Source organism: Ursus maritimus, unplaced genomic scaffold (assembly GCF_017311325.1).
Source record: "Ursus maritimus isolate PB19 unplaced genomic scaffold, ASM1731132v1 scaffold_7, whole genome shotgun sequence".
Lineage (NCBI taxonomy): Eukaryota > Metazoa > Chordata > Mammalia > Carnivora > Ursidae > Ursus > Ursus maritimus.
Window position 1 is genome coordinate 51,743,223 of NW_024426885.1, and position 23,529 is coordinate 51,766,751.

General features: G+C 53.4%; 2 protein-coding genes and 1 long non-coding RNA gene across 8 annotated transcripts in view; 2 read left to right on the forward strand and 1 right to left on the reverse strand.

Annotated features, from left to right (window-relative positions):
* The first annotated feature begins 1,834 nt into the window (after positions 1-1,834).
* NDST2 (N-deacetylase and N-sulfotransferase 2) lies at positions 1,835-7,917 on the forward strand. Of its 2 annotated transcripts, none has more exons than XM_008696058.2 (14): positions 1,835-1,877; positions 1,965-3,309; positions 3,499-3,586; positions 3,900-4,054; positions 4,240-4,425; positions 4,702-4,830; positions 4,962-5,144; positions 5,239-5,335; positions 5,914-6,037; positions 6,164-6,338; positions 6,591-6,710; positions 6,817-6,926; positions 7,094-7,196; positions 7,292-7,917. In XM_008696058.2, exons 2-14 carry the CDS (start codon positions 2,305-2,307, stop codon positions 7,415-7,417), a joined length of 2,601 nt encoding a protein of 866 aa, XP_008694280.1. In that variant the 5' UTR covers positions 1,835-1,877; positions 1,965-2,304; the 3' UTR covers positions 7,418-7,917. The 2 variants fall into 2 exon arrangements, with proteins under 2 accessions (XP_008694280.1, XP_008694278.1); XM_008696056.2 differs by having other exon boundaries at positions 1,843-1,877; positions 6,540-6,710.
* Positions 7,918-8,039: 122 nt separating this feature from the next.
* ZSWIM8 (zinc finger SWIM-type containing 8) lies at positions 8,040-22,197 on the reverse strand. 5 transcript variants are annotated; one of them, XM_040624061.1, is made up of 26 exons: positions 21,975-22,197; positions 19,688-19,841; positions 19,349-19,443; positions 19,017-19,189; positions 18,733-18,840; positions 18,536-18,617; positions 18,283-18,403; positions 17,626-17,827; positions 17,332-17,507; positions 15,971-16,964; positions 15,076-15,207; positions 14,759-14,938; positions 14,470-14,653; positions 14,160-14,258; positions 13,452-13,576; positions 12,527-12,767; positions 12,270-12,428; positions 11,940-12,168; positions 11,475-11,764; positions 11,090-11,313; positions 10,049-10,540; positions 9,665-9,824; positions 9,363-9,539; positions 9,073-9,192; positions 8,638-8,748; positions 8,040-8,517 (listed from the first exon to the last, which is right to left on the reverse strand). In XM_040624061.1, exons 1-26 carry the CDS (start codon positions 22,180-22,182, stop codon positions 8,057-8,059), a joined length of 5,697 nt encoding a protein of 1,898 aa, XP_040479995.1. In that variant the 5' UTR covers positions 22,183-22,197; the 3' UTR covers positions 8,040-8,056. The 5 variants fall into 5 exon arrangements, with proteins under 5 accessions (XP_040479995.1, XP_040479993.1, XP_040479998.1 ...); XM_040624059.1 differs by having other exon boundaries at positions 9,641-9,824; XM_040624063.1 differs by having other exon boundaries at positions 8,167-8,517; positions 8,638-8,816.
* Positions 22,198-23,095: 898 nt separating this feature from the next.
* LOC121101215 overlaps positions 23,096-23,529 on the forward strand; it is a 2,864-nt gene continuing 2,430 nt past the window's right edge. Inside the window, exon 1 of the long non-coding RNA XR_005833163.1 lies at positions 23,096-23,515. This is a non-coding gene — a long non-coding RNA (uncharacterized LOC121101215). The remainder of the gene's footprint in view (positions 23,516-23,529) is intronic.

The window sequence follows — 23,529 nt, forward strand, 5'->3', positions numbered from 1 at the left end:
CCATCTGGCGCTGCCTGCATATCCACCTGTGACCCCGTGGTCCCCCTCACGGGGACCCTCCATCCGTCCCTCCCCTGCCGCGGTTGTGCCAGCCCCGCATTCCCGTGTCGCGGCTCGGTACCCCTCCTCCCACAGCCTCTGCACCGCTCGTCTCCCGTGCCTATCACTGTGCTGTCGCCCAGCCCAGGCCTGGGTGACCCCTTTGGTGTCTGCCTCCGAAACCGCCCGCTGCTGCCCACGCTTACCGCACCCCGACCCCGTGTTCCTGTCCCATCCCACAGTCCCCCGGTAGCGCCCGCAGCACCCCTTCCCTGAGTGTTGCCGCCTCTTCTAGGTGTGAAGCCAGCATGCAGGGGTTTAAGAGCAGCGGCTGTGGAGCTTGACAGGCCTGACTTCGAGTCCCAGTTCCTCCACCGACTGCTCTGTGCGATCCTGGGCAAGTTGTTAAGCTTCTCTGAACCTCAGATTACGCATATGTAGAATGGGGGTGATAATAGTCTGCACCGCTTACCTACCTCCCCGGGCTGCTGTGCGCATTAAATATATGGAAAGCTCTTAGAAGAATGTCTGACAGTGAGCTCTCAGCCACTGTTTACTGTAATTCTTAACCTTAAGGGGTGAGACACCCTGAGTGTCCACTTCCCCTCAGGACAACTTCTCACTACTGTGTTTTCTCTCAAGAGTTTCCTTAAACTCAGGATTCACCCCTTCTCATCACCATTTTGATCTTCTCCCAGCTTTCTTTTCATGTCAATTAATTTGACCCAGGCCAAAGCTGAACTGTTCTTAAATTGTCTCTCTCAATTCTGAGGAACCCTGTCTCTGCCTAATCACCCCTGAGATGTGTGTGTCTGGGAGGGGGTAGTAGAGGGGGATTGCCAGTCACTGGCCTTACTAGGAATGGCTAAGCTGGAGAGAGCAACAATAAAGCTTCTTGAAGCAGTCTATCTATTGAAGAAAACAGTCTCCAAAATTAGGTCTCCCTAAAACTGTTTTCTGATCACACTGTCCTTACCCCTCTCTTATTGGTTGGATATGACTTAAGCTCCTGTTACTCTCATCCAGTCCCACTCAGTTCGCTCTGTTTTTGTAACGGGATTCAATCCCTCACATCTCCACAGGCTAGCTCAGGACCTTTCTGAACTGTTCAGTGATGAGGATATAGTATCACCTAGGCTAAGTTAAGGAAGGAAAACTAAAGTGAGAGGGAGAGACTCTGGACTCAGCTCTCTGGCTTATCTCAGACCCCAGGGATTGGCCTGCTCTGGGGCTACATTTTTGTCGCCTCTGCCACACTCGTGCAGGTGAGGTGAAAGGCAGGGGATGAGTAATTTTTCAGAAGCCATGGAAAAGGGAGTCCCCAGGTTCTGGGTTTGGAAGTGAATTGGATGATTAGCAGCATTTCTCTTGCCTCTTCAGCTCCCGCCACCATAGTGGCCTCCTGACTACAAGTTCGTTAGTGCTTTTAGCTTGTGATGTTGGGTTTGATTGATGAGGAAGATTAACAGACTCATGAGTTTCCTCTTATCTGATATTTCGTTGGACCAGCACAGGACTTGTGGGGCTTTCCGTCCCTTCCTCCCAGGCCCACCAGAGCTCCTGCTGGTGACCAACTGCTCAGTGGTGGGCTGGGAACTTCTTTCAGAGCACGTTCATTTTCAGCCTCCTGAGCTGTTTGGTCTCTTGCTGGTGGGAGATTTGTTCCCTTCCAACCGTTGAATATATTGCTCTAGCTCAGAACTTAGCTCAGGAAGGAGAATTTAGACAGTATTCTAAGAAAGGGAACAAGCTGTGAAGTGAAGGTTTGAGACTCAGATTGTGGTGTTCTTCTACAGGAGTTTTTTTTTCTGGAGAACAAATCATCCTGTGAGCAGGAGGTAAGAGAGATGGGTGAAGCGGGGAATGAATTAATGACACACTTTCAGGTGGAGAAGTAACCCTTGATTTCTCTGTCTTACAAACAGTGAGAGCAGAGATTATGAACTTTGTTGACCTCTGATGTGAGGAGCTCAGCAGGACCAAGAGTGGAGCCTGGCTAGATTTGCATCCTGAAGCCATGGACCAGGGGGCAATGGTTACCTGAGACCAATGGACTCTGTCCAGTTGCCCCTTCTAACTCCCCTACCCTAAAGTAAGGGGACTTGACTCCAACTTTTCAGGGAACTGACCCTGACGAAATCCTTTTCCCTTGTTTTTCTATCCTTCCACCCTAGTGAGAGAGCCCCAGCCTATAGAACTTCTACCTCCCATCCCCTGAGGTAGTCCCCATCCCTGCTTCCCCTTCCCCACGTCCCCTTCCCCGCCATGCTCAAGCTGTGGAAGGTGGTACGCCCAGCTCGGCAGCTGGAACTGCACCGCCTCATACTGCTGCTGATCGCTTTCAGTCTGGGCTCCATGGGCTTCCTGGCTTACTACGTGTCCACCAGCCCCAAGGCCAAGGAACCCTTGCCCCTGCCCTTGGGAGACTGCAGCAGTAGTGGGGCAGCTGGCCCTGGCCCTGCACGACCTCCAGTCCCACCACGGCCCCCCAGGCCACCAGAGACAGCGCGAACTGAACCTGTGGTTCTTGTGTTTGTGGAGAGTGCATACTCACAGCTGGGGCAGGAGATTGTGGCCATCTTGGAGTCTAGTCGTTTTCGTTATAGCACCGAGCTAGCACCTGGCCGAGGGGACATGCCCACGCTGACTGATCATACCCGTGGCCGCTATGTCTTGGTCATTTATGAAAACCTGCTCAAGTATGTCAACCTGGATGCCTGGAGTCGGGAACTGCTAGACCGGTACTGTGTGGAATATGGTGTGGGCATCATTGGCTTTTTCCGAGCCCATGAACATAGCCTACTGAGTGCCCAGCTCAAGGGCTTTCCGCTTTTCCTACACTCAAATTTGGGGCTCCGGGACTACCAAGTGAATCCTTCTGCCCCCCTACTACATCTCACACGCCCCAGCCGCCTGGAACCTGGGCCGCTGCCTGGTGATGACTGGACCATCTTCCAATCCAATCATAGCACATATGAACCAGTGCTTCTTGCCAGCCTTCGGCCAGCTGAGCCCCCTGTGCCAGCACCAGTGCCTCGCCGGACCCGGCTTCCCACTGTCATACAGGACCTGGGGCTTCATGATGGCATCCAACGGGTGCTCTTTGGCCATGGCCTTTCCTTCTGGCTCCACAAACTTGTTTTTGTTGATGCTGTTGCGTACCTCACTGGCAAGCGCCTCTGCCTAGACCTTGACCGTTACATCTTGGTAGACATTGATGACATCTTTGTGGGCAAGGAAGGTACCCGCATGAAGGTGGCTGATGTTGAGGTCAGTCTTTTTCCTGACTCAAATTTCTTTCCTCAGAAGCTGTTTCAAGCTCTGTCCTATCAGACTCCCTTGACTCTGAGCTTGTCATAGGTATTGATCCCTGCCCTTTCCAGTCAGGGAGAACATTAGTTCTCATTTTTGAGCTCAGTCTGCTCTCATGATTTCTTGTGTTCCTGCTACCCTTCCCAGGCTCTGTTGACCACCCAGAACAAACTCAGGACCTTAGTCCCCAATTTCACCTTCAACTTGGGCTTCTCGGGCAAGTTCTATCATACCGGTGAGTGTATTCTCCTGCTCCCTCAGCTTATCAAGCTTAGTTTGATCTGTCCCTTCACTGTTCATCTTCCTGAGCATACAAGTTGGAGAAAAGGGTCAGGGCTTGGGGTGAAAATGCTATGAGGAGCTGGTAGTGGATATGAATTTAGGTTAGCATGGGTGGCTGGAGGGCAAGTCAGCAGGGGGCAAATACGCTTAGGTAGGCAGAGGTCAGCAATCTTGTCCCGAGAGTGGAAGGTGATCAGTATTGTTACAGAACAGAGGAGGGCACATGGCCCGACTGGCTGTGGTCAGTGGTCAGTGTGTGATCATAGGGACAGAGGAGGAGGATGCAGGGGACGACATGCTGCTGAAACACCGCAAAGAGTTCTGGTGGTTCCCCCACATGTGGAGCCACATGCAGCCACACCTGTTCCACAATCGCTCCGTGCTGGCTGACCAGATGAGGCTCAACAAACAGTTTGCTCTGGTGAGACCCTTGGATCTCTTCCCCATACTTTTCCCCAGAGATAATGCTTCCTTTTCAACCTTCCCCTAATGGGGTGCCCTTTCCCTACCCTGTCCATTGTTCTTTCTGTGGAGGCATCCCCACCCTCTTTACCCTCTACTCCCTGAACCTCACCAGGTCCTGGTGAGAGTCTATGCCATTCCCAGGAGCATGGGATTCCCACGGATCTGGGGTATGCTGTGGCCCCCCACCACTCGGGTGTATACCCCATCCACACGCAGCTCTATGAGGCCTGGAAATCTGTGTGGGGCATCCAGGTGACCAGCACTGAGGAGTATCCCCATCTCCGCCCTGCCCGCTACCGCCGTGGCTTCATTCACAATGGCATTATGGTGAGGGACCCCCGATACAAACTTGAATCAAACTCCTATGTTTAGACAGCCACCAACCTGCATTGACCTGTGTCCTGTCAACTACTAGTCCAAGTTCACATAATACGGGGTAGAGGGGTAAAAAGTCATAATGAGCACATAGTAAGTTTTATTGGTATAACTCAGTCCTCTGCAAACCCAGGGAATCCTAATGCTGTAGGGCTTTTGTCCCTTATCTACTTTTCATTCCGCCTTTCAAATCTCATCTGTCGCTTTCTTTTTCCCCCTTTCTTCTAGGTATTGCCACGGCAGACGTGTGGCCTCTTCACTCACACAATCTTCTATAACGAATATCCTGGAGGCTCTCGTGAACTAGACCGGAGCATCAGAGGTGGAGAGCTCTTTCTGACAGTGCTGCTTAATCCGGTAAGGTGCTGAGAGGAAGGTCTAGAAGACTGGAGAGCCCACGTGTATGTAGGCTGGGACCTTTGCTCACCAAGCCTGATTCTGAGGTGGGATAGGCTCTCCACTTCTGACATGCAGGCACCCCCTTGCAGATCAGCATTTTTATGACCCATCTGTCCAATTATGGAAATGATCGGCTGGGCCTGTATACCTTTGAGAGCCTGGTGCGCTTCCTCCAGTGCTGGACACGGCTGCGCCTACAGACCCTTCCTCCTGTCCCTCTCGCACGAAAGTACTTTGAACTGTTCCCTCAAGAGCGGAGTCCCCTTTGGCAGGTACGGATGGAGCTCAGGCTGACCAGAGAGACATGACGAGGATGGGAAGGGTTGAAGAAAAGATTAGACATCTGATTCTTTGCCTCACCTTCAGAATCCCTGTGATGACAAGAGGCACAAAGATATCTGGTCCAAGGAGAAAACCTGTGATCGGCTCCCCAAGTTCCTGATTGTGGGACCCCAGAAGACAGGTGAATCATCCCTAACTAACTTCTCTTGCCCTGCCTTACACCCAAAGGATTCTTTGGCCAAAGAACTCCCTTCTCATACCCATCCCTCCTTAATCCACTTTTTTTTTTTTTTTTAAAGATTTTATTTATTTGACAGAGAGACAGCGAGAGAGGGAACACAAGCAGGGGGAGTGGGAGAGGAAGAAGCAGGCTCATAGCGGAGGAGCCTGTTGTGGGGCTCGATCCCATAACGCCTGGATCACGCCCTGAGCCAAAGGCAGACGCTTAACCGCTGTGCCACCCAGGCGCCCCCTTAATCCAGTCTCTTGAGACAGTGCTTCTTAATTCTCGTGGTGCATCAGAATCATCTGTGGATTTTTTTTTTTTTTTTAAAGATTCACAAGTGATTCTGATGTTCTCAGTCAAGGCTGAGAACTACTATTTTAACCCTTCCCTGGGCCTTAGTCTTTCCTTCTCTCACTCTAGTTTGTCCAAAGGGGATATTACTACCCAGCGTAGTTATTTTCTCACCTCCTTAAAGTTCATGTTGTTGATCTGGCTTCTTTCCCACAAGAGTCTGGACTTTCTCTCCCATTTAGGGACCACAGCTATTCACTTCTTCCTGAGCCTGCACCCAGCTGTGACTAGCAGCTTCCCTAGCCCCAGCACCTTTGAGGAGATTCAGTTCTTCAACGGCCCTAATTACCACAAGGGCATTGATTGGTGAGACTGGGACCCCTTGGAATGCTTCTCAGAGGAACACTCCCTTCCCCCCCAGATACCTCTTTCCAGCTTCCACTAGCACAGCTCACTGCAAATTCTCTGCCTCTTGTCTGTACTACTTCCTAGGTACATGGACTTCTTCCCTGTCCCTTCCAATGCCAGCACTGACTTTCTATTTGAAAAAAGTGCCACCTACTTTGACTCAGAGGTTGTACCACGTCGGGGGGCTGCCCTCCTGCCACGAGCCAAGATCATCACTGTGCTCACCAACCCTGCTGACAGGGCCTATTCCTGGTATCAGGTGAGCCTGAAACTAGGGATACATTAGGGCTTCAGTGAGGGAGGTGGTGACTGCTAGAGAGACAGGAAGCAAGAGGGTAGGGAAACTAAACCAGTTGCTTTGTGGAAGGATTCCTATGCTCTTTATTCACTAGACCAAGAGTAGGGCAGAATGATTCTGTGAAATCACCCATCCCTTCCCTTCCTATTCCTTGTCCTTCAGCACCAGCGAGCACATGGAGACCCAGTTGCTCTGAATTATACCTTCTACCAGGTGATTTCAGCCTCCTCTCAGGCCCCTCTGGCTCTTCGCTCCCTGCAGAACCGCTGTCTTGTCCCTGGCTACTATTCCACCCATCTGCAGCGCTGGCTGACTTACTACCCCTCTGGACAGGTACGATCCCCCAGTAGCCCTTGTTGGGGTCCCCCTTCCCCTCCTCTTCCCTTCAGCCTAGAGGCTTCTAAGGAATACAGAGGGAACCGCATCCCTGTCCCTTTAGTTGCTGATTGTGGATGGGCAAGAGCTGCGTACCAACCCAGCTGCCTCAATGGAGAGCATCCAGAAGTTCCTGGGTATCACACCCTTTCTGAACTACACACGGACCCTCAGGTGGGAGAGTATGACCCAGGGGAGGAGGAATCTGGGGGAAATGGGGAAGCAGGTTGACCATGTCTGGAAGAGACATGTGTCCCTGTGAGCTGGGAGAGGTAGTGTATGTTTATGGGGTTTGAAATTCCTTTCTCCCTACCAACCAATGGCCTCTTCCTGTTGACCAGGTTTGATGAAGATAAGGGATTCTGGTGCCAGGGACTTGAAGGTGGTAAGACTCGCTGTCTAGGCAAGAGCAAAGGCCGAAGGTATCCAGATATGGACACTGAGGTGAGTAAAGCCTGGGAAAGGTATCCCTCTCTGCCTCTAAGATCTCATCCTTGTCCCACTCCTTACCATTTCTGCCTCCATTTTTCTCCTATTAGTCCCGCCTTTTTCTTACGGATTTTTTCCGGAACCACAATTTGGATCTGTCGAAGCTGCTAAGCCGGCTTGGACAGCCAGTGCCCTCATGGCTTCGGGAAGAACTGCAACATTCCAGTCTGGGCTGATGTCCAGGCCTCCTGTACCAGCGAAAGCCCCCAGCTTCCCTAAAGGGCAAGCCCAGAGCAGGGCCCACAAGGGGGATTAGAGTGGCCCAGCCCCTGCCCCTTCTACCTCAGTGGCCCCCATGCCTGGGATGGCTGAGAAGGGAAGGGCAGTCCTTTCCCATAGCTCTGGGGTCTTATAAAGGGGCTTCCCTTGACACCCTACATCATGGTACTAGGCACCTTTGACCCATGGTCTTAGAAGGTGGGCAGGAATGAAAGGGTCCAGGCAGGGTGTAGAGGAACATATTAATCCAATGATTTCCCTCTTCATCCTCAGCAGTATATCTATACCTGACTATGGGAGGGACCCCCTACTGTGGGATCAGTGGGATCTACCTGTGGCTCGGTCTTCCTAATGTCATTCACATTGAATGGGGAGGAGGCCGGACAGTGGCTCATAGAGCTAAGTATGAGCCCTAGCTGTGGGCTACAAATGTCCTTAATAAACATCCTTATTTTTCTGTTTTGTCTGCCTCACTGGAGTGGGAGAAACTTAGGCTAAAGCAAGTATCAGTCTTTTCCCCCACCCCGATTCAAAGCTCATTTGCATATGGTGGGAAAGAAGGTGAAGGCCCAGGCAGACTAGAGTAAAAAAGGAGTTTATATATTTATAAATGCCAAATAAATACCAGAGGCCACCCAATGCCCCCTCCCAGACAGGGCTGTCTCCCCCAACCCTAGGCTTCTAGGGTCTGAGACATCTTGGCCCCAAGCTACAGCCCAAGAGCAGCTGCCAGTCTGGGCTACCAGAGAACTGAGTGGGGATGATCTGTCCAGCCAAGATTCACTCCCTCTGTGTGAGGGGCCCCCATAGCCACAGGCCTGTGTCCCTGTATAGGACCCTAGAGGGGCCAGACTCATGGGGAGAAGGTGGTCATCTCGAGTGAGACCCGCTGCCACAGCTCCTTGGTCTGTTTGCTGCGCTTGAGGTTCTGCAGGATGTCGTTGAACTGCATCATGCCCATGGGTGTCAGGCAGAAGGCGCTGCGGGCACTGCGGATCGCATTCACAAAGTCGTCGTAGTCGGCAGGGGTCAGGTGGATCAAGCGGTGGTGGATGTACTGGAAGAGGATGAGCCACTAAGCACAGAACCAGGCCCGTCCTCCCTAGCATGTGGGGTAGTCTGTTCCATGCCTGCCCAGGAGGAGCTCCACCCTACTCCATCCTTCCTAGGTTGTCACCTGCATGTATGCCTGCTGGCAGCGCTGCACCAGTTGGTGGAAGGCCGGGGCACGCAGGTGGTTGTGGGCATGAGCAGGGCTCAGCCGCTGCAGCGTCTCCATGACGATCTCCTGCAGCACAAACGGGCTCAGCACCCCCTTGGCTGCCCCCACACAGAACTGGTGCACGTAGTTCACTCCTGGGGGGCAGGGGGAGGGGCATGAGACGGGGGTGGCCACCTCTGCCCTAGGGACCCAACTTTTCTCTCTCAGCTCTGGCCTGGCAGAGAGCCTCCCTCCACCCCAGGAGCTGAGGTAACCCACCACCCCCCGCGCACGCACACATACCCGACCAAGGCCTCAACTCTGAGCAAGAGCTAGGAAGGAGGTCTGGGATAGGAAGGTGGGGGAAGCGGGTGGGGGGCGGACAATGGTCCTGGGGAGGGGAGGTGTTACCCAGCTTTGCTGCCAGCCCCAGCAACCATTTCACATCATCAGTGTAGGGGGGGGAGCGGGAGAAGTTGTTGGGGTGATCATTGTGTGCTCGACGACCCAGCATCTCCAGTGCCAGCATTCCTGGGAGAGAAGGGTGGGTACATGGTGGGGGTACATCCTTTTCTTCCTCTACCCCAATCTGGTACACCTGACCCCACAGTAAACAAATTAAGAGCTATGGGGAGGGAGGTGTCACCGAAGAGCCAGTGGCACAACTGCAGGTGGGGGCACAAAAAGGGACCTCCTCTCACCAACACGGTAGGCAGCGTGCAGGTGATGTAGGCTGTGTGGGTTGACAGGCTGACTGTGTGTCTCCTCCTCGGGTGGTGGAAACCCCCCGCTCACCAGAGGGCTAGGCTGTGTAGTCAGGGCAGGCAACGAGGCACCCTGGATGGCTGGAAATGTGGATGCTGGATGGACGCTGCTCACTGAGGGTGGGATGAAAGCCATATGAGCAACTCACTGACCAAAGAGGGACAGAGGGTTCCTCCCCCATCTCCCCTGCCCAGTGTACCTCCCCTCCATTCACCTGTGCCCTGTCCCCACAACTCACAGGCCACACTGGTGGGCAGTGGGAGCCCTGGCTCTGTGTGGTAGGGATGTACTGTGATGGGTGCCATGGAAGGGACGGGGAAAGACACAGCAGTGGCAGCAAGTGAGGGGGGAGTCACTGAGTAGGGGTACTGAGCCCCCAAGAAGGCAGGATGCACACCCTAAAGACAGGAAGAAGAGAAGGAAATTATATTAAGATATAGCTCTCCCCCTTCAGCCCACAACTGGGTGTCCCCACATTTCTTATCCTAGTTGGCCTGGGTCCCCCAGACCTCCACCACCTCACAGGACAGCCCTATTCTCCTAGAGTACCCCACTCCAACCCCACATGAACTCCCAATGTTCTTCCACATGTCCAACCCCCCCAGCAGAACACTGGTCTCACCTGTGGGTATGCAGAGCTGGGCACAGGGAAGACGGCAGGCCGGGGCATATGAGGCATTGGGTGGGCAGGGTGAGCTGGGTGGGTGAGGTATTGAGGGCTGCAGGGCAGGTGGGGCTGTAGAGCAGTGTAGGGGTGCAGGCCAGGGGAATGACCATGCCCCAGTCCTGGACCTGGATATAAACTGGACCCCACTGAGATGACTGGCACCACTGTGGCTGCTGCTGTCACTGCTGCTGCTGCCGCCACTGTAACCGGCTCAGTCCCTGGGCCCCCCCTGCCCTCAGACAGCCCCCGCCCAGCCTCCCCAGCTGCCCTGATCCCACTGGCACTACAGCTTGTAGCCCCTTCACGGGCTGTGGATGAGCCACCTGCTGTTTGCTCATATAGCCAGAACCACTGGTGAGCAACCTCAAACAACACTTCGGGGTATACACCCCCACCCTTAGCCGCCTCTTCCACTGCCATGCAGGCCTTCTCCAGCATCAGGTTATCCTGGAAGGGAGGGGCAGAGAGTTTGGTTAAGGGAGAGGGGCTTTACTCAGGCATAGTTTTAAATGACATTCCAACATCTCCCTCTGAGTTGGCTGCTTCCCAGGGAGGCATCACAGGTCATGGCCAGTGCTCAGAGTCCGTGTCAGAGCAATGAATGCTTCATACAGACACTGAACAGACACCTGCTGACCAGAAGACCCAGGTTATAGTCCCAGTTCCAAACTAAGCCGCTTCCTCCCATCCAATTCCACTATCTCCCCAAGGCCTGCCCTAACCTAAGTATTTCAGCCTGGTGATCACTTTGACCCCTGAAGTATAGGCCTCCATTTCCTTATCTATAAAGTAGAATAATCCTAATCTCAGAATTAGAAGGTAAAAGAAGTAATGGATGTGAAAGTGAATATGTCAGGTGTCACCATATCAGGACAAACTAAATAATTCGTGAACTTCAGGATATGGGAATTAAGAGCGGGGCTGCTAGTCTTCCCCATGCCCAATGCCCCTGCCCAGATGCCTCAAAGCAGGTCCCCAGATTGCCTGTAGAAATACCTGCTCCTTGCACTGCACCAGGGCCCGCTGGATCTCATTGGGGTTCAACGCATGGGCATGAGGCAGGCAGCTTAGGGCTAGCTCCGCTGCTGCCCTCACCATATTGGAGTCTCGTGCCCGTGATGCCCTGTCAGCCAGGGATGCAACCTCAGGGGGTGTCAAGTGTCCATCCCAGCATTCTACCAGTATAGTCAGAGCTGCACTGCCGATCTCCATTGCCTGACCTTCAGGGAAAGGAGCAAAAATCAGAATGGGGTTAGTATGGGCACCATTGGGGAGCAGGAATGGGGTCTTCTATCAGATCGGTAATTCCACAGGGATAAGACTCTTAGCTCTTATCAATTAACCCCCCTCCCATACCCAAGTCAAGACACTTGGGGTTTACCTGTAATCCAGGAAACGTGGGAAGAATAAGTACGTGAGAGCCAGTTGGGAGAAACAAAGTTGTGCAGGCCAAGGGCATAAAGCCCAATCTCGAAGGCGCAAAGGTGCAGGTTGCGGTGAGGACCCTGGTGGCCCCCTGAGGAAGATGGATGTGTGAAAATGGAAGTGCTGCTGTTGCCCCCTGCCTTGATCAGCACCGTCTTCGCTAACTCGAAGTAGAAGTGTGCAGCTGCCTCTGATGGCTGATTGGGTACATGGGGGGCATGACTCTCGGGACGGCGGCCCTTGTACCTGAAGGGGCAATGGGGTAGAGACGGGGATAGGGGTTTCTCTGAAATGGGCATCCAGGTAGGTTGGGAAAGACCAGGGTAAGTAGGGTCACTGGGGGAACAACAGCTAGATTACACTAGGGATGCGGCTCTGAGGGTGGGCCAGATGAGAGGAGAGGTGTATTTCTTCCACTGACCTGCCAACTTCAACTGTCTTCGCCCGGGCCCCTCCACTGGCACTGGCCCGGCGACTTCCACTGGAGGACGAGGAGCCCAGGGAGTCCGAGGAAGAGCTGCTAATGCTGTCACTGTCCTGTCCTCGGCCCCAGGAGGTGGGGGCCCAGCCCCCTCGAAGTGGCCTCCGGCTTAAGGTGGGGGAGCTATCCGATGTGGTTTCAGGGGCACTGCTGTCAATGCTGGCCATGCCTAACCCAAGACAAGTCAGTCTCAGAAGCCAGAAGTTCCAGAGTTCAGACTTCAGGAATATCGTTCCCTCCATGTCATCCCACAGCTGCATACATGCATACCTGTGTGTTTCTTCTTAGGCCGCCCTGGGGAGCCCCAGCCCCGTCCATTGTAGCCTCCACGACTGCCAAGTGCCAGGCGGCTGGGAACCTTCCCTTCTGGCCTTGGGGTTAAAGCTGCCTCAGATGGGAGACCCTCACAGGGAGAATGTGGGGAACTTTCTAGGTAGGGAAAATAGGACATTGGGATGAGCTCAGGAAAGGGGACCCCAACATGGTTCCATACCATTCATCCCCCCTGCCCAGTGCCCCCACCTCACCAGGCACATTCTTCTCTGTGAAGCCCTCAGTGGGGCCTGGCCCAGCCCCTGCCACACTCCCTGGCTGAGCAGGCCCTGCAGAGCCCGAGGTCAGTGGTTGCAGGGCCCCTGGGGCAGATGGGCCCCCATGCTTTGAAGGAGACCTCTGGCTGGCTGTGGCTGGGCGGCTGGATGAGTAGAACGAACTCAGTGTCTGGGGCTTATGCGTCTGGCTCTCTCGGTCCAAGAGTTTGTCTAAGATCTGGAGAACAGAAGCAGTGACAAGATGCCCTTTATCTCCTGACTTCTATTTCTATTACCTTCCTCTCTCTTCGAAACCGTTTAATACTACTTCAGGAGACTTCCCCAGGAGAACACTCCCCCCACCCAAGATAGGGGCTGGCTTACATACCTTTGATATCCTAACACTTAATCACAGGACTGAGTATACTGACATTCAATAAATATTGAAATAAACGTATAACTGACTTTATGCCCTCTGCTTTTCTTCTTCCACCCCCTGCCCAAGCACTCCTATGAGAACCACTGGTCTTACGCTTTTTTTTTTTTAGTGGGTTTTTTTTTTTTTTTTTTTTAAGTTTTGTTTGTTTTTAACTTTAGAGTGAGTGTGCATACAATCGCCGCAGGGAGGGGCAGAGGGAGGAGAGAGAGTCTCAAGCAGACTCCACACCTATTGCAGAGCCCGACAGGGAGTTCACTCTCATGACTGAGATCATGACCTGAGCTGAAATCAAGAGTTGAACGCTCAACTGACTGAGCCACCCAGTCCCCCTGCAATTTGGTCTTATTCTTTATGAAGTGTCCCTAAGATTCTCCATTCATCTCCTATGAGCAGTATAGCCTTTTCCTCATTGTACTGGAATTCCTAAGAAAGGTGGTAAAATTTGCTCTCTGCCTGTCAAAATCCTAGTACCTCAGTCCCTACCTTTTTGAGCTTGGCTTGGTCATCCTTGTAAGTGATCATTAGTGCCAGTGCCAGGTCACCCTTCTCCCGACGTGTGCCTTCACATAGGAGGGGATGCTCTGCCTCACTCACAGTTGTCTTCATACCTGTAAGAAGAAGGGTCTCATAGGGACTGAGAATGGCCATTAACTCCTAAGACAGCAAAGGTGAACAGGCCAGGGCTGCTGAGCCACCAGCATGAGATAAGGAGTTCTCCTGGTCCAACCCACATCCCCTGTGGAAGGTCCCCATCACTTATTACATCCAGCCTTAGCTCCGATCTGCTTTTTAAGACCGTCATAACCTGGCCCACTCTTCACAGCATACCCATCATTTCAAGGAAGCTGGACTCCTCACTCTCACGAAGACTTGATTGCCCGTGTCTTTATTCATGGTGTTTCATCCCGCTATCAAAAACTTAACTGATCTTTTAACCTACATTCCATATTCTATACCCTCCCTAAGTCCTTTTCCTAGATTTTTGTTTTGCTGCCCTTATAACACCCAATTGCCATAGCGCCCATTTTGTTCCTGGATTCTTCACTGTCTCATAGGCACTACTTGGCTCATACATGTCATTCTGGCTGTCCCACTACCCTAGAACCCCTTCAAAACAGGGCCATGTCTCACGCCCTTCATGGCCTGGGCCAGGCTTAGCTCACAGATGTGCTCAAGATACTCTAGACTCACCTAAGGCAGCAACTGCTGCTTCAAATCCCAGCTCCTCATCCCCAGGCATCTCGTTGTTCCAGTTACGACTCGGAGGCCGGGAACCCGTGGGAGAAACCACTAGATAAAAGTTGGAGTAAGTCAGCCAGACAGAAGCATCATGGGAAAGAATGAAATGTAGGGAACCCAAGACGCTTATCATTCCAGACCTCTCATGAAGCTGCCCGATGGGTCCTAAAGGCAATTCAAAGCCTTGGGGCTCTTGGTTTCTCCTTAGAGAAAACCACTCCCACCCAAGATTCCTAACTTGCTGTAGAGTCATGCACCATACCTGGAGCACAGAGAACGTCAAAGATGAAACTGGCCAGCATGAGAGGCAAAACAGGCCGATAGTCACAGAGCGTCCCCTCCCGAAGCTCCTCTGCCCGGCACCGCATGGTACTCATCTCACTCGGACCCAGAGGAATCTTCTTGAGCAGGGCAGCCACCTCAGACTCCTGGTATGCCAGCTTCACCTAACAGTAAGGAAGGAGCTCAGACCTCTCAGCCTTCAGTGGCGATCAAGCTGCAAGACTCAGAGAAGATGGCAGTAAAAGGCTCAGATACAAAGAACCTCTGACCTCCAAGGCCTTGGTAGAAGCTGGGGGCCGCTGAAGCTCCAAGGCAAACATGCCAACTCGGAAGGCCAGGTTGTGGTGCTCCGGACGCTCACTCAGCACTGTCAACAGGAAGGCTGCCTTGGTCAGGGTGTTGGTAGCCACCCAGGTCTGACGGCTCGTGGATACCTTGTTCTTCTTGCCCTAAAGAGGGAAGTACAAGGAGGCAGGCCGATGAATCTGACTCATCTTGGTGGTGTGAGGAGGAGGCTCTCACTTGGGGTGGGGCATAGAAGAGGGTTAGGGCTAAGTGGGGAAGGAGGTAGGTGGGGGTCTCTCACCTTGGCAGGGGGCGGCTCTACCTTGAGGTCGGGTGGGTTGGCTAGCAGGTCCTGGGCAAGCTCCACGGTGAGGCGGGAGGCCTCACTGCTATAGCCGTGCGCATGCAGGGCCTCAGCACAGGCAAACAGTACCTGCAGAGGACACAGTCAGCACACAGGTTGAAGCCCTAACTTCCAGGGGCAGGACGCCACACTCGTTCACACAGCAAACATCCCATGAGTCCCTGCAACATGCTAGGCCCTATACTGGTCCTGGGTAGACTCAGTCTGAGAACTCACAGTCTGATCAGAGAAACAAACACACAAACCAGCGTGAAGCCAGCTCCCACTGGGAAAGGTCAAGAGGGGAACAGGTGGGTAAGATACCTCACTGGGGCCTGGGGCAGAGGAGCAATCTCAAGGAAACTTCCTCAAGGAAGTGATCTCTAAGATATCTGAGACCTGAAGAAGGAACAGGAGCTGACCGGGTAAGGTGAGGGAAGAACATTCTAGGCAGAAAGGCCAATCTGTGCAAATGTAAGGATGCAAGAGAAAGCATGGCAAGCTAGAGGAATGGTTCAGCTGACCAGTATAAAGGACAGAATAGCTAGATGAGACTGGAGAAGCACGCAAAGTTCAGACCAAGTGGAGCCTCACAGGTCATGCCAAGGACCTTCATTTTTAAACTCAGGGCAATGAAAAATACTGAAGACTTTAAAGTATCAGAGCGACACCCTCAGACAGTTCAGGAAAATCAATATGGAAGCCGTGAAGAGAAGAGAACGGACTGCAGGCAGGGAGGCCAATTAGGAGCCCACTACTGGATTCTCACAGCCATGCCACAGTCCCGACACCCCCCAGTTAGAGCCAGCTGGCCCCGCTCCCAGCTGTGGCTAAGAAGCACCCTTCTCCTCACCTCCATGCGGCTCTCCTGTTCCAGTGGCTTCAGCCCGGCAAACAGGTCGTGCTCCTCCCCGGCCCCGCCCTCGGCCTTCTCTTCCTCACCCCCAGCCCCATCCTGGGCATTCAGATAATATGCCTGGTAGTCATCATCCTCCTCTCCGACTGCGGTGGCTGCCTCTTTGGTTTTGGGGAGCCCATTGCCACTCTCATCTGTGGAGGGGAGGTCATCCCGGGTACAGACCTCCCCAGGCAATAGGCCGCGGGGGCCAGCAGAGGCTGTGGGAGGCTCAGGCCCTTCTGAGAAGTACACACCACCATCTTCTTCATAAGTATCTGGGGGTTCAGGAAGGAAGGTGGAAGGACCTCGGGAGCCACCAGGAGGAGGGCAGGGTGGCGGGCTCTCAGGGAATCCACCGAAGGTGCTAGCCTCTGCGCCCAGGGCCAGGCTGCTGTCATCCAGGCTCATCTCGGCCAGATCTGGCTCCAGGGAGCTGTCTTCACTGCTCAGCCGTCGCTTGCTCCCACCGCCTGCTGAGCCCTTGCCCCCACTGCCAGCCCCACCCAGTGCCTTGGCTTTGCCCCCACCTGGACCCATCTTATGCAGAGCCTTATCTCCCCCCTCAGCAGAGAGGCGGCGGGGCCCCCGCTGTGACGAGGGGACCCCCTCACCCAATCCCTTGCGCTTGGCCCCAGGCTCCTTGGGCCGCACAGCTGGCTCAGAAGGAAGAGGTCGGGGCCGCTCCCGGGATTCCTCCAGGCCCCCAGATCGAGAGGCACCTGGCCGAGGGGGCAGGGCTCGGGCCCAGCAGAGTGCCAACTTCCGGTCAGTGCCACTGTAGGTGACACCGGGAAGCGGGTAGGCCTCTTCCCAGTTGAAGTAGCAGGCCTCCACTGCTGGCCGGAAGCCAGGGAAGAGCCGCTCCAGGGTCTTTTTGTGCTGTCCCCGCTTCACATTCTCAATCACCTTCAGCTGCCACTGGCGTAGCTGTGCACACAGTTCCCGGCGGCTGTGGGGACAAAGTTGGGGAGGCTGCAGGGGGGCTACACTCTGCCCCAAGAAGGGATGGAAGGAGCGCAGGCATAAACCCCAGAAGGGAGGAACAGGGAAGGACCCAGGGAAGCACTTCTTGCACCAGCCCATACACATCACTCCAATAACTCAGGTATTTGGGAAAGTGGGAGCTATTTAGGGGAGGGAAGAAGAAAGCCTCTCAGAAAAAGGACTCCCAAATCACTGGTCCCCTAATGCTCGGCACCTGCCACTTCCCTCCGACTAGAAGAACAGTATGTTTCTGTGTGGACAGGAGCGGAGGGCCTGGTCCGTCCGGGGCTGGCCCAGTGTCTGCGCTGTGGCGAGCCCAGGGAGAGACTCACCGCTGGGGGCTGAGTGCAGGGTCCAAAACAGCGAGCCTCCACAGTGTGACCATCTCATCACACATGCTGGCACAGGCATGGGCTGCCACCTCTGACTGCCCGTTGCTACGGCCCGTGTGCCCACTGGCACTGCTGTGTGAGGCTGAGGTGCGCACGCTGTACCACCAACCTGTTATCTGGCAACAAAGAGAAAGACAGAGCGGCGTCCTCAGCGTCCCTGTCAGCAAAAGGGAAATGAGGTTAAGGGAGGGAGAAAATGAACCACAGTGGGGCTAGCCAGCTCTGGAGGGCTACCTGTTCATAGGTGAGGCACTGGTCAGTGAGGATTTCCAACAAGGGGGCAGCATTGCTGTCCCTCCGTTTGAACATCTCCCGCACAATGCTAAGCAGGTTCCAGACACCCTCCGGCTCGCGGCCCCTTAGAGGGCGCAGCAGACATGCCCATTCAGCAGCGGCTGGCGGCTCCGTGGAAGACAGGTACATGGAGTTCACATCACTGTGAAGGGAGCACAGTGGCAAATGCTGACCCTGAGATGGGGCTGCCTCAACAAGTGAAAATGCACTAGGGCTTCGACACAAAAAGGGTCCTGACCCAAAATACAGAGTGTAGGGGGGAAAGGACGTCCAGGACAAAAATTCTTGAAGCCTGGGTATTAACAGAACAAAGGATCTGGGGGCGCCTGGGTGGCACAGCGGTTAAGCGCCTGCCTTCGGCTCAGGGCGTGATCCTGGCGTTATGGGATCGAGCCCCACATCAGGCTCTTCCGCTATGAGCCTGCTTCTTCCTCTCCCACTCCCCCTGCTTGTGTTCCCTCTCTCACTGGCTGTCTCTATCTCTGTCGAATAAATAAATAAAATCTTAAAAAAAAAAAAAAAAAAGAACAAAGGATCTGTTATCCTGAAGGATGCTCCCTTCCGCCACAGACACAGGTGTAAAGAGATCCAGCTTACCTGAAGACCACAGGCGAGGGGCCACAGAACTTGTGCAGTGTCTTCTTGATATTGTCGGTGAGTGTTGATTCATCCAAATACCAGGTACTCTGGTCAGAGGCGGAGGGCCCTGCTGTGGGGTCTGGGGGTGACAGGCAGTCAGTTACCTAGAGACAGGGACCTGGATTCGCTGACAACAGCAAGCTTCGCGTGAGCGGTGCTCTGCACTACCAGCCTTCCTCCCTCCTACTGCCGTCCTTCTCTCCACACTCACCGGGGGCTCCACACACTGTATTGATGGCTGTCGACTGCGAAGAGAGGAGTTCATCCAGAAGACGCTGGGCTGTGGGGAGAATCTGAGGGGGAAAGGGACAAAGGCATAGGTGACCCAAGGAGGCACAGGTCTAACGTGAAGACTTCTATGCGGTCCCAGAGCCTGGAGTCGGAGGAGGGTGTGCCAACCTCCCTCACCTGCTGAGGGAGCTCACTGATGAGGTACTGAGCAAACTTCTGCAGCTGGTCCCTCTGCAGCCGAGACAGGGACTCTGAGACTGGGGCACGCAGGCAGACTGCAGAAGCCTGAAGGGGACACAGAGAGAAACCGAACAAGCTGAGAAAAGGCTTGCTGACGCTGGCGCTGGGAAAAGACAGGCACATTAAGGGAGGTGAGGGGGCTCACGTTGTGGCCAGGCATGCAGCGGAGAAGGGGGGGACGGAGCGTAGGATAGGGCCAGGATAAATTGGGAGGGCCTCACGTTGTGGATGCGGAAGAGACAGAGGGCCACGACGTGAGTGCACCATTTGGCCCCAGCCCCACAGGTGCAGCTGCAGGAAGTGACCCGGCAACGGTCAAACATCACAGCCACGTTGTAGGCCCCTTTGGGGGGTACCATCTGAGGTGGCACCACTGTAGCACTCAGGTGGAACCCTGGGGAGAAACATGGGTATGGTCAGGGAGAGCCATCAAGACATCATTCTCTGCCCTCAACCTTGACCCTGCAGTTATTCTGACAACCCGCTCTAGCTTCATTCCTAACACGGGGGTTGGGAGAAGCAGGGGTGCCACAGGGCCCGAGGGCACCCTTACCTATCTGCAGCGGGTCCTTCACAGCCCTCATGCGGAACAGCTGATCCCCTCGCTGGAACTCATCCGCGCTGCCATTGGCTAGGCACGAATACAGCCTGGTAGTGAAGAGGAGGACAGACACAACTCAGCAAATAACCTTCTAGAGACCCTGTCAGAGACCACAATGCCCTGGGCACTCCCCAGTGTCACTCCCTCTTGGGGAAAATCCCAGGCACTCTCCTCCCCTTGTCTTCTTCTTACCACAGCCCCAAATACAGTATCTCCTCTGTTCTGTAGGAAGCCCAATACACAGTGTGGAATATCAGGACCCACTCCCCACCATCAGTCCTTTAGCCTCACCGGATATCCTCTTCATTCTCAGGGAAGCTCCAAAAAGCAATTCGGAGCTGTAGCTGCTCAGGCACTGGGGGATAAACTTTCTCCACCACTTCAAATGGGATATGAAATGCCACCTGCTTTGCTGATAGCTCCACCAATGGGATCACCAGTCCATCTTGGAAACAAATGTTTGGGTGAGGGTAAAGAGAAGGGGAAATGAAAAGGGCCATGATTACTTGGCACTAATGCCAGTGCCTAACTTCTTGGGCCCCACTTCACTATGAAAGGAAGGGGAGAGCTGGATGAAAAACCAAGGGCCCCTCCTGTTAGGCTACATTAACCCTTAAGACTCCCATCGGGGGGAGGGGAGCTAGTCAACAGCAGCCCACAGTCTGATACCTAAAGTCTAGAACAGAAGATACCAGGAATATCCCAGAAACTCCTGGCCAAACAGGTGTGTTCCAGCATCCTAGCAAGTAACCCCTCTCACATGGCTTGGCATCCAATTTCCCTTATACCTAGCACTTTAGACTCATATTACGACGTTGTTAACGTCTCTCCTCTAACATTGTCTTCTCTAATTGCTTTTTTACTACCCTTTTTTTTTTTCTAGATGACTACAGACCTCTACCTAAGAAGTGAAGATGGGCCAGAGCCCAGAGGAGTTAAGAGAGGGAGCTCCACTACAAGAGAGGCTACATGTCCTTTGGCACACCTGAACCTTGGCTTCCTACAATGGAAGCCTGGGAAGGGGAGTGGGGAGGAAGATGGGTTATCCCAGGGGAACCTAGCGACTGCTCCTGCTATCACCTGGAGTAGGATGGAACTGCCACTCAAGGTTTCCTACACTGTTTTAATCAAAAAGTGGTGAAACACAATAGACTGTATACATATCTCCCCAAATCGCTAGTCGGATTAGAAGGCAGATCAGAAAATCACGGAGCTGAAAGAAACCTTTTTTTAAAAAGTTAATCTCCTTATTTTACAAGTGAGCAACTGAGGGGAGCCCAGGCTGGCAGGGGGCTTGGGGAATGACATGCTTTCCTAGATCTTAACCTATTCAGGAAGATATTGATGTGCTGAGAATTTTCACCAACATAACTTCGGTTACTTCCCTCAAAGTGAAGGAGCTCTAAGCACCAAGGCTACTCACACATGCAAATGTGGAAGAAGCAAAGAGACCAGAGAAGATCCACAGTGAAACTGCCTATGATCTCTGTGGGCGTGTGGCTGTGTGTACACAGAACATATGCCACCTCTCCAACTGAAGTTGAACACTACCACTCCTAACAAATGACATGTGTACATTTCTCTCTGCCCCAAAGGGGTGCTAAGAATCTCGGTACGGCAGTTTGGAAAACAGGACTCTTGGAATGGCCGGAGTAGAATCATAACCCGGACTGCTGAAAAATGTCAGCTTGCACTGAGGCCCAGGACAAAAACTGTGCCATAAGGAAGGCAGGGAAAGGATGTGGTGAGTCTTGAGCCTGTAAGGCTTCACTTATCGTCAGTCTCCCCTCACTCACCTTTAATAAAAGGAAAATTCTTCACAGCACTAATCAGTTAATTCACTGAAAGACCCACAGATGAAAGAAGCTTACAGCAAAAAGCAGGAAGAGTGTTTCATAAGGAGACTCTAGAGACAATTACCTACACTTTTCCCCGGGGGCCCCAGATGATAGAAATCTAAGGCTCTAATCCAGTGGTCCCAGCCTCAACTCCTGACAGATGTTCAATATGGCCGAGAACCAAGGCTCTGATGAGAATCTATGTAACTATGGAATCTCCTCTCACAGGCCAGTTCACCTCCACTTTCCTCTGGATGGAATCCCTTCTTGGTGTAGCCAGGATCAGAGACTGTCATCACCCTTAACAGGAAGCTCCCAATGCACTCTGCAAAGGGGTTGACAACCCTCAAGTGGTCCCTTCTTCACAATCCACCTCTTACCCACCTTCTCTTCTATTTTCTGGCTCGCCACGGGCTGAACTCGGTGAGTATTCCCAAGTCCGACGAGTTTTTTCTCCTACCCCATCTCTAAGGCAAATGAACCACAAAAGATCTACCTTCTGTCGCTAACCCTATCCAACCCAGGATTTCCCAGCCCTCTCTCTCTCTCTCTCTCACACACACACACACACACACGGGGGCGCGGAGAAGCCAACCCCAGGAAGACTGGAAAAGCGAGTCCAGAAGTCCGTTCTGAGCTTGGGACAGCTCGCGGTCCGGGACAGCTCCCGAGCAGGGACAGCTGCTCAGCAAGGCCTGAGCAGAGCCAGCCCGCTCCCTTCCCCCTCCGCTCACCCTCACCTCGCATTCTGGTACCGCCACTGCCACCTCCGCCACCGCCGCCAGTGGGGGAATTGGGCCCCGCGGACTGTTTGCGCCATCCCCGCCAGTTCTGGCAGAGGCTCTCGGCCTCGGAGATGAAGGAACAGAGCGAATCCTCCTCAAAGCGGTCCGAATCTTCGAATGAAAAGCGCTCTCCGTCCTCCCATTCCGCGAACATCAGCTCCATGGGGCCTGCACCCCCCGGGGCCGGGTCCCCCCCCGCGGATCCGGGGCCTGGGCCGCCGGCCGGGGGCTGAGGGGAGGCCCGGGGCCTGAGGGGCGAGCCGGGGCTGGGGGTAGCCGGGGCGCTCAGGGCGGCCGTGCCGGACGAGGATCTCAAGCCTGGAAGGGGTATGGAACCGGGCCTCGCCCAACTGCGAGGTGCGAACAGGGATCGTGGCCACTATCCGAGACTCAGGGCCCGGACGAAGCGCTCGGCAGCCGGGGCCTCTCGGCGGCTGCGGCGCCGCCTCCCCCATCAGCTGATCTGAACTTCCGGCCGCGCCGGCCACCACCACTTCCGCCCTCACGCGCTTGGGAACCGAAGCCGGTACGGGCAGATGTAGAGGACCTGTTTGTTTAATTGCTGCATTTCCTGCCTTTTTTTTCTCGAATCCACCCTCAGATACTGTAAGAGGAAGCCAACCCCCAGAGGTATATGAAATGACTACAGATCCCAGCAATAACCCGGCATCCATAATGTCCCCAAGGAATAAACAGCCGCCATGAATGCCGGGAATCGTAGGCTGTCAAGCGATAATACCGGAACTATTGGGTGGAGTTATTGTTTTAACTCCGGATAGGCCCTGGGGCCGCATCACCTTCTGGGAGTTGTAGTCCAGAAGCCTGCATTCCATCAGACTTGTCACAGGGTGTCATCGGGGAAGCACCGCGAAAAGAATGCACTTGATTTCAGGAAATGGTTGTACTGTTTTGACAGTGGGTCCTTTGAGTTCAGATGTTTTGGGTCTTTTTTTGTGCATACGGACTCTTTGGAAGCCTGGTGAAGTCTCTATAGACACCCTTCTCAGATTGTTTGTAAATGCACAAAATAAAATATAAAAATTACAAAGGAAACCAATTATGTCGAAATACAATTTTAAAAATAATAAAACAAATTTGTAACATAGTAATACTTCTTTATTTACACATTAAGTAAAATCCATCAGCAAGTGTAATAACTACCATAATTTTGAAGCTAGTGATGCGTATGATATTGAGGTATCTGTAACCTACTATATGAAAATATGATTTCACATAGGTATTGCTGATACTGTGGTTTGGTTCCCTCAGTCCTAACTGAAATGCTAAATTTCAATTGTGGCTAAAGATAAAAATTTGTTTCCCATTCATGCCCACTGACCTCTTACTGGGAATCTATTGACCCTAGGTTAAGGACTCCTAAGTCCAGTCCAAAATGCCTAAGCACCGAGCTTCTTCCTACAGCTAAAAGCCTCAGCTCTCAGAACCAGGCAACTGCCCAGTGCTATACCCATGGGGTATAAGGACTACAGGAACAGGTAGCTGTAGGGGT